At 36.1% G+C, this 13,250-nt stretch overlaps 1 protein-coding gene across 1 annotated transcript; it reads right to left on the reverse strand.

Moving 5' to 3' along the window:
- Positions 1-9,472: 9,472 nt before the first annotated feature.
- SLITRK3 (SLIT and NTRK like family member 3) lies at positions 9,473-12,430 on the reverse strand. The gene has a single exon (XM_032631551.1). It carries the CDS (start codon positions 12,428-12,430, stop codon positions 9,491-9,493), a length of 2,940 nt encoding a protein of 979 aa, XP_032487442.1. The 3' UTR covers positions 9,473-9,490.
- Between the last annotated feature and the right edge of the window lie 820 nt (positions 12,431-13,250).

The following is a 13,250-nucleotide window of genomic DNA, read 5'->3' on the forward strand; positions in this document are numbered from 1 at the left end:
ACTGAGGGTAAAATATCCCAACATATTTTATATAAATCAGTATAGAATAAATAGTGTGCATAAGTGTTTGAGAGAATATCAGAATTTTGTTTACTGTATCAATAAAGGCCTACTGGATGAAGGAAACTTGAAACTAAATTTTGATGCCCATGAGAGATGTGTATTTTCAGAAAATAAAAGAATAACCACAGTGATTTGTACAAACATGGAAATTAGCAAATTGCATATACTGAAAAAGTATTTGCTTGGATGCAACTAAAGATACTTGCTGGGAACAGTAGTTTTCAAAGTGGGGGTTGATGAGTGAGCATATCAGAACTACCTTAGGAGCCTTTTCCAACTGACTACACACTGTCTTCTCTCTCTCTTCATTTTCTATTTGCAGTACATATTTGTTTATTAACATTCTGTGATGCCCCTTGCAGTGGAAATAAGAGTAGAGCTGTGCATGTTGCAGTTAGGATAGGCAGAGAGTAGTTTGCAGAGAAGTTCCCCAGAATTGATATCTCTACCTGCCCTTCTTTAAGACACAATGATTTATAGAAATGCTAATTTATGTTTTTGAAATGCGGTAGGAGTAGTGAATGTATTATCTCAGAACGGGGTGGCCATATTTGAATTAACATGGGAAGAGAAGTGATTTATTGTCAAACTTAAGCCTGCTTCAATTAACAAATAAAACATTAGCAGCTAGGTTTTATGTATTGTTCAGCCTTCCACACTATATCTTACCCCATTTTGAACCTTAAGTTTAAATCTTTTTAAAATTTCACCTCTGCAGTGATGCATTATGTAAATTTATTTGCTAAAGTTGTTAGTAAATAAAATCCATATATATGTGTGTATATATTATATTTACATATATACAGAATATATATATTAGAATTCACTTAAGCAATGTTCAGCTATCAATTATCTACATTTATAAAGAGAGAAGATTATATGATCCAAATTAAGGAGCAATTTCAATATCATTTATACTGATAAAATTCAAATCATAAATGCCAATAGAGAAGAACAATATTATACATAATGAAAATTGTTTTAAACTACATATATTTGGCTCTGGAATAGTCATAGCTCTGGGATATATTATATGACCAATTATAGTAAATTTTTAATAAATATTTTCTTAAATAAATATTAATAACTGGGTTGTCTTCCTTAAATTCTGATATGGGGCAAACGAAAAAGTTATGTTAACATGGCCTCAAAATTAACTGTGGCATAATAAGTTATGTATTATTTGGAAAAACTACTAATTAAAAAAAAAGAGAAGACTTATAATTCATTTTTCACATCTGTACCATGAACTAAGCTAAATGCCTTAGTTTGCACTGTTGCCTCAGTTTACCCTTGTGATTTCTTTTGCATTAAAATTTACTTTTAACACTCCCTAACACCATACACAGAAATAAACTCAAAATGGAGTAAAGATCTAAATGTAAGGCCAGATGCTACAAAACTCTTAGAGGGAAACATAGGCAGAACTCTCTTTGACATAAATTGCAGCAAGATCTTTTTCGATCCACCTCCAAGAGTAATGAAAATAAAAACAAAAATAAACAAATGGGACCTAATTAAACTTAAAAGCTTTTGCACAGCAAAGGAAACCATAAACAAAATGAAAAGACAACCCTCAAAATGGGAGAAAATATTTGCAACTGAAGCGACCGACAAGGGATTAAACTCCAAAATATATAAACAGCTCATGCAGCTCAATATCAAAAAAACAAACAACCCAATCAAAAAATGGGCAGAAGATCTAAATGGACATTTCTCCAAAGAAGACATACAGATGGCTAAAAAGCACATGAAAAGATGCTCAGCATCACTAATTATTAGAGAAATGCAAATCAAAACTACAATGAGGTATCACCTCATACCAGTCAGAAAAGCCATCATCAAAAAATCTACAAACAATAAATGCTGGAGAGGGTGTGGAGAAAAGGGAACCCTCTTGCACTGTTGGTGGAAAAGTAAATTGGTACAACCACTATGGTGAACAGTATGGAGATTCGTTAAAAAACTAAAAATAGAGCTACCATATGATCCAGCAATCCCACTCCTGGGCATATATCCGGAGAAAACCATAATTCAAAAAGATATGCACCCCAGTGTTCATTGCAGCACTATGTACAATAACCAGGACATGGAAGCAACCTAAACGTCCATCGACAGAGGAATAGGTAAAGAAGATGTGGTACATATATACAATGGATATTACTCAGCCATAAAAAAGAACAAAATAATACCATTTGCAGCAACATGGATGGATCTAGAGTTTGTCATAGTGAGGTCAGTCAGACAAAGAAAGACAAATATCATATGATATCACTTATATGTGGTATCTAAAAAAAGGGTACAAATGAACAGAAATACAAAATAGAAATAGAGTTACAGATGTAGAAAACAAACTTATGGTTACTGGGGGTAAGAGACAGGAGGGATAAATTGGGAGATCGGGATGACATATATACACAAAAATTTTACTTTTAATTATATTTGCTTTAGTTACTGTTAAGGGTTGATTTCATGTCCAATGACTATGTTAACTGATGGAAATTGAAGTGTCTTAGAATCATGCTGGAAGATATAGTGAACTTACTATGGGGTTTAATTCTTCCAAAGATAGAACATTGAAAGGTTAATATGAAAGTCTAGTTCAGACTTTCTCCATTAAGCCTTTATCAAATGGTCTGCAAAAAGGAAAAGCATTTTTCATTTTTTCCCTTCTCTTTCTATTGTCCTTCTTGTTGAGGAAGGTTTACTAAAGGAAAAAATGAGAAATTCATGGGCCTAATTATTCCACAGACAGATTATTATATCTGTTAACACTTTCTTTACCCACCTCCCTTTTATTACCAGCTGGAAAAATAAAGCATCTAATAAACTGTTAAATAGAAATAAAGGAACAGATTTCACTTTTGAATCCAAATCTTGTGAAGAAGAGCACAAGTAGGTAAAAAAATCCCAACTCAATTTAATACATATAAAATGTTCAATTTAGATAGACTTTTGGGGTTTCTTTCTTTTCCTTCAAATAACAGTATATGGTTAATAGTTTACATATTGACAGAATTGTTTTATTTTAAAGTTAGTTACGGCAGGCCAAAAAAAAATAGAGACATTTTAAAGTAAATTGTTTTACCACAATTCTGTGGGGAAAACAGCCTTAGAATTCCAAGCAACAATATTACAGCTGAATAGTCAGAAAGTTTACATTGTAAATAAGGAAAGTCTACTGAAAATATATGGATTCCAGTAGGAAGAGGGCGTCTTAATACAAATATTTTACATTTTAATTTTGATTAAACCAGTATTTTGGATGCCATGTCAAAGACAAAGGGCATTTCAGAGGAGGAAAAGCAAGGCTTTGAGATTTTAAAGATAGGTTCCATATTTTTAAAGCATTTGCTGATTCTCTCGATCTCCAGAAGTGGTTCTAAATTTATTATTTTAGGTTCTGATTTTTTCACTGGACTTTAAATGATTTCACAATGAAGTGAGATACGTTGGATTATTTTCTCAGCTTAAGGTACAAGATAAGTTAATTGAACATTTTGTCATCAGGTGCGGGGATTCTCATCATTACCTCATCTTGTCTTGGCACCTAATTTGAGCTCAATGAATGTGCCCTTAGTCACAAGAATATCTTGGTACTGAGTCAGAAACAGAAGTAGAAGCAAGACTGTCAGGAATAGTGAAAGGAATAGGACCAGGAGGGAGAAGAGAACTTCTTTCCATTCCTGCACATAATCAAATGACATTTTTGTTTCAGCATCTTTTTTCAGAGCTAACTTTGCCACCCCCAGGTTAGGCAAGTTATGCTTTTGTTTTAAATTCTACCAAAAATCATTATGTAGTCTTTCATCATGCAAAATAAACTCAAAACCCTGAAAGTTCCTAGTAAAATGGGTCAAAAGCACAAAAGCCCTGTATTCACATACAATGTGATATTGGTAATGTGGTACCTTTCCTCATCAAGAGAATGACCTGCTAATTATTACAGTTGAATTAAAATAAAGTACACAGGTTTGTTTGTACTGGTTATTATCACATTCTTTTTGATGAAACTTGTTTGATTTTGATACATTTGAATACATTGCAAGGTCTATCAGTTCATTATACTACTCATAAACAAGTGGATGAACTGATACATTAAAGAAACATTTAATTAGGTATGCTGGGCCTTTTTGTCACTGGTGTTAACGAAGAAAGCCTTCTTTTTACTAATGTTCATCTGTCTTTTAACGTTCGAAGATATTGGAGGGTTTGGGTCACACATAATTTATTATAATGCCTTCCTGGCTATATATCTTTAAAGTTCACCACGAGTATTATTTTCTATTAAAATTTAAAAATCATGTGAAAAATCATCTGTGTCTGTGCAATAGAGAAGAAACAATACATATTCTCAAAAATGCATGTATTATTTTCAGGAGCAAATATTATGAGAATTAAAGAAGGTAGTCAAGCCATTACCTCTTCACAACTAGCAGCCCCTGGTGTACACCTGCTTTCTTATATGAAAAATCTTCCCCTTCAATTCATATAAAATCATACTAGAAGTGATCATCCCTGTTATTATTATTACTAGTATTATATATTATAAATGAAGGATGATATTAAAAGAAGTAAAATAGGATGATGAATGTCTTAAATAAGTTCACTTCTCTTATATTTAGCTTCAAGATTGCACTTTTTCTACATACCTAAATAAATTACGAAGGTCTTAATCAAATTAATAAAGCTGCTGAAATTGTTTTCACCTGCAAAATTTATTCTAGAAATAGAAAAATGAAAAATGTTCAATTGTTTTTCATTTGACTTACATTGCATATTTATAAGAGATTCGTTTCTTTACTGTGAGGACTTGACTTAACTCACAGTTTGACTGAGATGTATCCCCTATGACTTAAATAATAAAATGAAAAAAATTGGAAGATAAAAGGCTTTTAAATTCAGAAATAGTAATTGCAGAGTTACTTTTTACATGTGAATATTCCCAAAGTGAAGACTTATAATTTCATCCAGGTTCACTTGGACATAGCTAGACAGAAGCAAGGAAAATAAATGCATAAAACTGAAATTGTTATATGTGAAAGAAAAAAATCCATAATTTACATGTAAGTATAATCCAGCATATATAAACTCTATACTTGTATATACAGTGTATATACATATATATAATAGTACTATATTTATATAAACACACACATGATTGCCCAATTATATATGTGTTATTGCTCTTATTTCTTTTAAAAGGCATATAGTATATTTATTAAACAGAATACTTATGTAGTGAAATTCGTGATAGTTACTTATGTTCTGTTTACCTGAATTTTCACAGTTGATTTTGAGCTAAGTATAAATTATAAATGTCTAAGCTCAAATTCAAATTGCTTAAATGACTTAAAATGAAGTCTTTTTATTACCATTTCCTCTCATATTATCTTGACTCGTTACAGTCATGTCTTACATTTTGTGGAGCATTTTGTTAATCATTCCTTTGTCATAGCCATTTTACAAAAATGCAACATTTATTGGCTTAGATAACATAATTGCTAAAGGATAGTACTGTATGAACAATGAATTTACACTAGATGAATCAGAATAATGTGTTGCAATGGTTAATGAAAAATCCTTATGTTCTGCAATTGCATTATCAATTTTCATAATCTAAACATAAATATTCTTTGCAGATAACAAGGAAACCAATATTCCTAGGTAAGAAAAAAAAAAAACTTTTCAAGCTCAATAATTAAACTTTTCTTGTGATCTCTCTCTAAACTTTTATTTAGAATATGGTGGTCATCATCCTTATATTTTTTAGTATTTTGCAATTAGATGAAATAATACAGCTTTTTAAATAAAAACATAAAAGCATTCACATAATAATACAGTATAGAAAAATAATGTGTTAAAACTAGTACTGAATCAAATTAATATTTCACTTTCAATTATTTTCTACTCACCATCTCATAGTTAAAGGGATATTACAATACATTTTATTACTTTCAAATATTATTATTATAATTTGTAATAAAATAGCAAAGAATAATAACAAACATCTGTCAGATCTGGGTCTGCTTCAGTTTAATTGACCAGCACTATGAAGTGAATTAGTAATCTACCTTTTTCTTAAAAATAATCATATTACTGCAGCAAAAACATAGAACAAATCCTAATCATAGGACCTATATTAATACCCATGGTACTTTAAGAAAACATATCTGGTATTATAATGTAAAGCTAACTTAAGTATTTCTAATGCACAGCTAAGATAAGTGGCCTAGCCAAGGGGGTAGAAAACTCCATGGAAGCAAAATATTACCTCCTTTGATACAAAATTCCATTCTTATATAAATTTATTTTCACTAAATAAATGTACTCTTAATTCAAGGGTAAAATTTATACCTATATTTCAGACAAGATAGTCTTACTTTCTCTATTTAATAAATAAAATATAAACATTATAATTATCAAATTATATTATAATTTGATATGGTTTATGGACACTCATTTTTCAAATGTCAAAAGCTCTGGGATTGTTAGGAATTGTACTTTAGTCTGATAATATGCCATGTTATGAATGTATGCACAGTTATTAAGGAAATGGTAAGTATCTAGCTTTGCACTTTGAATTTTTATTATGCACATCTTTCTACTATTCATCAAAATATTTGATTAGGAGGAATGGGGACGTGATAAATAACTAGCTTAGAGGGACTTCACAAATCTGATATTAAAACACTTAAAGGTTAATACTAACTCTCTGTGCCTCAAAAAAAAAGACTTCTGGTGAAGGATGATTAGAAAAAACAAGGAAAGTGAGATAACTATGAAAAACGTGACTTATGGGAAAGTAAAAAGAAAATAAGAAACAAAGAAGAATGACACCTATTTAATAGTGGGTCTGATCCTCTTGCATAAGAAGAGTTGCATTTCAATATTGTATACAGAGAAATAGTGAATCATGTCCATGGGCTTTTCTTCATCTGAACTAATTCCAAAATATACTTCAAATAATGGAGGACAAAAGTTTAGGTATAATGTACCAAATGCAAGGTAGCCCTGAAAAGTTACATTTCATATTGATATACTTGTGTTTTTTATTTTATGGATATCTATGTTATTACCCAAATATAATTAATCAAGAGATATATAAATAGGTTACTCTAGACATTCATGGGTTTTTTTTTTCTTTTTAAATACAGTGCCTTAGTTTTATATCAGTTATGGAGTTTTAGAAGCCACTAGTCTCCTTTTTTATGGAAAAAAATGTGATGTAAGGCATCAGTGACTTGTAGTGAGTTACATTCAAAGCATAATAATAATTTCTACTAAGGGCAACTTGAGGATACACTAGCAGAGAACACTGGCCTCACTGCATAATTCTGCAGCTACAGGTTCTATGAATCTCTGGAGCTCTGCTGTCCTCTACTGGCCTGATGAGATAAGTGCCTGCCTCAAAGCTCTCGAGTTTCTTTGTATCAGTTTAGTTTCCTCCACAAACAAGATACTGGCACCTTAAAAATCCAATTTTCTTTGGTTTCGCTCACATGTAAATGGATCATAACTTGGATTATTGTCAGGTTAATTTTTCAACATATTTTAGTGTCATACAGAAAGAAAAACTCTTTCAGCATCCTGTCTTTGTTCAAGAATGTTTGGGGCCCGTTGCAGTAAGTGGTTGGGAAAAAAAGGAGCTAAAATATAACACTGACAACAGATCACAGAATTCTGACAAACTGGCTCCAAGGCTTTATATTTTTATTGGTTGGTGTGTGTGTGTGTAAGTAATTTTAGTGTACGTTTTTAAAAAGTATAGCAATTTCACTTTCCTTTTCCTTTATTATGTCTTTAACTAACATACAATTCATGGATCCTTGATCATCTCCTCCTAATTAATCCTGTACTTCTTAGCAATATAGTTACTGTGTTTTTTCCCAATTGCATCCTGCCTAGGAAAAATGATGCATCATTGGAGTACTAAGTTTGAAATTCATAATCCAAGAGAAAGAGGTGAACTATATAAATCAGATTTTTTTAAATGTCCCACTTATATCCTGATATGGGATGGGCATGATGGGTTATAAGATTTATCAATATCACAGTGCATCAAACTTGTTAATAAACTAGCTTTCTGTATAAGAAGTAAAAGAAAGTTTTTCAAAAAAAAAAATGGGAGCACGAAAGGCGTGGCATAGCTGGAATTTAAGGTTCAAGCTTTGTATCCTCTATATATAATGTATTATGTTTTTCAAAAACTTTTTATTAGGAAAGCTATACCAGACGCATAATCACTATACAATGATTAAACATTACCTTTACAATTTATAATCACTGAAATTACAGAATAAATATATGCACATTTCTTTTGAATCTTTGTGTGTGAGAGAGAAAACATTAAAAGTGCTTCCTACAAAGCTGTTAGTGATATATACCCAGTTGCTTTTTTATGTTTTTTATATTTTATATATATATATGTATATATATATATATATATATATATATATATAAGAAAGTGCAGATGTTCTCCAAAAAATCTTGGCATCAGGATGAAGTGTCACAAAGAAGGTGTTCATACTAGGTGAGTGCCTACGGCTGTTAAACCACCAGGCCTCCACTTCAGTTGGCTCCATCCTGGAAGATGACTTTTCCCAGGGTTGGGGAGAGACGCTGTGAGCTGTACACTAGGGGTGAAGGGAAGGTGAAGCTATGGAGAGGATAGGAATGGATCGAACCCGAACTAATTAGATTGGGTTGAACGGGAGTGGGGGATGTGTTTGTGTGTGTCTGTGTGTGTGTGTGTGTGTGTGTGTGTGTGTGTGTATGTATGTACCTACACCAGAAGAAAGAGGCTGCAGGTGTAGGGACCTATGTGCAGAGATTTGTGATTTCCGTGTGGGTATGTGTGTAAGAGAAAAACGAGTGGGTGAGAACGTTCGAGCAAGACCCGCCCCCTCCCTCCCCGCCTTGCAGTTTCCAGGCATGCAGCAAACTGCATTATTAATACATGTACAGAATCTGTGCCATGAGGGCAAGAGGAACGAAAGCCACAAATGTCAATTTGTTTTCCCCCCTCCCTGTCAAAACTACAACTAAAAACAAAAGTTACTGAAAAGAAAAAGACACATCGAATTTTACTTAATTAGGATCAATACAACGATCCCTAATATACCTTATACATGGCACAGTCAAAGTCTCAAGTTCCAGTATAAAAAAATAATAACATTTGCTGGCAAAAGTCTGCGAAGGCACTTCATTGATTAATGATCTGAGTATGGCCCTTCCTCCGAATCATATCTGAGTGGGGAGAGCATACATCTGTATTTTCTAGTTATCATGCGGTTTCAGTTCTGTTCAGGGCAGGGAAGTTTGTGAGAATGGAGTTATTGGGACAAGTATAAAGGGAGCAAGGGATATATTTTTTCTTTTTATTTTCTTTTGAAAAAAAAACCACTAATTTATTTTTCTTTTTCTGTTAGAACCTATATGTTGTCTTCTCCAGGACTTCGAGGTAATCCGGCTTGGTTTGAAGTTTGGCCCTTAACTCGAGGTAATCACTTTTTTGGGTTTGGTGGTCTGTGAAGCCCTTTCCAGCCGAGAAGAGAAGGGTTTCTTTGAGCCTGGCGTCCTGCTGTAAGTCTGGGTATTGCATGCCAGGAGGGTGGACGTGCAGTTCCTTTAATTTGGGCACTGTGCCATAGAGACAGTCCACAAACCCCACTGTGCAGGGGGCTGGTGGCGGCCTCTCTCGGTCTAGTAGCGTACTGCCACCACCACAGCCTCCCCCGGGGGGAAACAGCACCACCCCACCATTCTTCTCATGGTGGCGGAACCCAGCCAAGTCTCCCCCAGTTCCTGCAGCTACCCCTGACACCCCACCAGTGGCTGGGTGGTGAGTCTGAGGGTGATGATGATTCATGGTCACTATGGTGTTGAGCTGGGAGCTGGACACTGCCAAGGCCCACTCCTTTTCTTTTTCTAGCAATGTCCGGTAGTTGCTGTGGTTCTCCTTGGGTGTCTCAGCAAACTGCTCACTTCCTAGGAGAACCTCCCCCATTCCTGGGGGTTGTGTCCCAGGAGCCCCGCGTTCCGCACGCCCTGTCTCCTGGACTGATGAAACGGCCACCTCCTCCTCCTCGCGAGGCTTGTAGATGGGGTTATTGCACATCTGAGTAACAGGGTGGGGTATGTACTCGTATACGTGACCCACAGGAGGGGCCTTCTCTGGGGAAGAAATAGCCGGTCGTCCCCCACCTCCACTTCCACCTCCACCACCTCCACCATCCTCAAAAAGCCGGTGGCATTGCATCTGGATGCCAGTGAGGTCCACGCCTTCCTGCCGCTTGCTTCTAAAGGGCAGCTTCTTCCGGCGCCGGCGGAGGACAAAGGCAAAGAGGCCTGCCGCAACAAAGACTGCTGAAAAAAACAGAACCAGCAGGCTGAGAATCAACACAGAAAGTGGCACAGGACCCCCAGGGGGAGAGAATTCATAAGGTGATGCACTTGTTGGCCCCCCAGCAAGGTGAGAATCTCCAGGCTGAGCTGGGGTTGCTCCAGCTGGCGCGATGTGCAGCATCTCTGGGCAGAGAACTTCCAGCTCGATAGTGCGCACGTCACGGTGGGTGAGGTTCTCAGGGCTCCTGCACAGGACATCACCCACCACACTGACTGAGCTGATGGTTTCGATCCACTGTTTGAAGGGAACCAGGTCACAGGTACAGTCCCAAGGATTCTCATTGAGGTCTATCTGGACAATGGCGTTCAAGTGTTCTAGGACACCAGCCACAGGAAGGTAGAGGAAGTAGTTCTTCCTCAAGTTGAGCCGAGCCAGAGATGTGCCTGCAAAGGCATCTGTTGGCAGGGTTCTCAGCAAGTTATTGTTGAGGAATAGCAGCTTCAAGTTGGGCATGAGGCTGAAGGCCGCAGGCTGGATTTCCCGGATGACATTGAACTCAAAATACAAGTAGTGTAGACTCTGTAGGCCTCGGAACATGCCTGGTGTCAGCTTCTCGATATCGTTGCCATTGAGAAAGAGGCTCTTTAGGTTAGGCAGGTTGATGAAAGCCCCATCCTGGACGTAAGAAATACGATTATTCCCTAGATGTAAGAGATCCAAGGAAGAGAAGTTCCAAAAATCAGAACGGTATATTTTCTGAATCAGATTACTACTCAGATACAGTTTCTTAGCATTCAGTGGCCTTGGAAGAAGCTCAGAAATGTTATTAAATCCTCGCTCTTTGCAGTTGACAGTCAAGCCAAGGTCATTGATGTGCAAATTACAGGTACACCCAGTAGGGCATATAATGGGAATGGGTGGTCTGGTCTGGTAAGGAGCAATGGGAGGTTGGTTTGGACCAGGGTATAAAGCTTGGGATGTGGAGGGTGGCCTTGGTGTTCGAGATTGTTTGGTGGGTTTGGGCTGTTTATTTGAGGACTTGTATTCAACAGAAGAAGCAGTAAAATGGACAGAGGACAGCATTGAGGAAGGCTTAGTTGGCCATGCATTCTCCTTGCTTGATGACAAGTGGGGAATCCCCAAACTAGCCTCCACCTCAGAGTCAGACAACAAGGGACAGAGTTCTGTCTTCCTGATTTCTCGCAGGTCCTTTCCATGGAAATGGAAAGGAGTCTCGCAGGTGATGTCTCCCACCAGGGCAGTGTAAGGAATGCGTTCCAGCCAACTCTTCAACTGCACAATTTCACATGTACAGTTCCAGGGATTTTCTTCCAGCTGGAGCTCCATCAGGCTTCTGCCAATGTGATCTAGCATTCCTCGGTAAAAAAGAACTTTTAACCTGTTTCCACGTAGGTCCAAGTGGGTTAAGGAGACAGCCTTAAATAAATTGGTTGGAAGCATGGGGATGAGATTATCATTTAAAATCAGAACTCTCAGTTTACTTAGGTTCCGAAATGCCCCACTCTCAATACGTTTAATGACATTGTAATCTGCCTGCAGATATTCCAGACTTTCCAAGCCAAGGAAGGTGTCATTTCTGAAGATGTCTAGTTTGTTCTCGTGTAGATATAGCCTCTTTAAAATCTTAAGACCATTGAAAGCTCCTGTTTGAATGTCCTGCAATGCATTGTTCCCAAGGTTAATGGACACAGCATTATTCAAATGAAGAAAACTGTTGGTGTACAATTTCCTCATTGAATTCCTCTGCAGATATAGTTTAAAAGGTCTTGACCAGAACTCAGCAATCTGACTAATATTTGTAAATCCTTTGCTGTCACAATGTATATGAAAGAGGCTTTCTTTCACTTCACAGTAGCATGGATCAAAACAGGGCTCATCTATTTCCTCTGAGTCCTCTATCAGGGGAATAGGGGTAGTCCATCCTAAAGCAATTGTGCTTAGAAGAATTATCCACAACATCCTCCCTCTGTGAAGCAGCTCAGCTATAGAAGGTTTCATCGTTCGCGGTTGATTACAAAACTGCAACAGAAATAAAGATGCAGATTTTTAGCTTTTAGTCATATGCTCTATTCTAATTGTCTCATACATGTGGGGCTTTTTAAGAGTGATATAAAAACTTTAGTAATTGTTGAACTGACACTTAATATAACCTATCAACATGCTTTATATGTCCTATATCTTAAAATTAGGAGATGAAATATTGTACCATGCGATGACATTTTCCTGAATCAAGCCATATTTGGTAAAGGGCATATCATGAAATCAAAAGCAGCCTTCATTGCTTCTTATAGCAAGCAAGGAAACTGCTTACAGTGATTCCTTTTAGGGATAGGCAGATTCAGTAATAATGGCAATCATTTGGCCATTACACCTGTTTGCCTGTTAAAAATCATATTGATAATCAGAGGTGCCTATTATGGATCTGATTGAAACTCTGATGGAAGAAAGTGTTCTTTAAACTATGGGATTCTATTCATAAAAAGACATGACATACCCCAAAGTTTTTAAAGAGTATGATAAATTATGAGCCCCTTGACCAATATCAGATGTTGAGATGTATAAGATGATTGGTATCTCAGGAAAAGCTAAGATTTCTCTTAAGACATGAGCACAATATGCTTAATTATAGTGCATGCTCAGTAACACACTATACCCCAACCCCTTTTGCCCAAGCAGATCATTAACATCTCCTTTAATTAAATGAGTGCTACATATGTGTATCATTTTGGCCGTTTAAATCCTTTAGGAGTGATTAGCCTTTCTAAAGAACAAGCCCATGCAATTGTCAGAGCTAAAGATAGTGACAGCTAAAGGATGC

Source organism: Phocoena sinus, chromosome 4 (genome assembly GCF_008692025.1).
Source record: "Phocoena sinus isolate mPhoSin1 chromosome 4, mPhoSin1.pri, whole genome shotgun sequence".
Taxonomy (NCBI): Eukaryota; Metazoa; Chordata; class Mammalia; order Artiodactyla; family Phocoenidae; genus Phocoena; species Phocoena sinus.

What these genes read in the sequence shown, in the direction of transcription:
- SLITRK3 (XM_032631551.1), bottom strand. Translation starts at nt 12,430, where the DNA reads ATGAAACCTTCTATAGCTGAGCTGCTTCACAGAGGGAGGATGTTGTGG.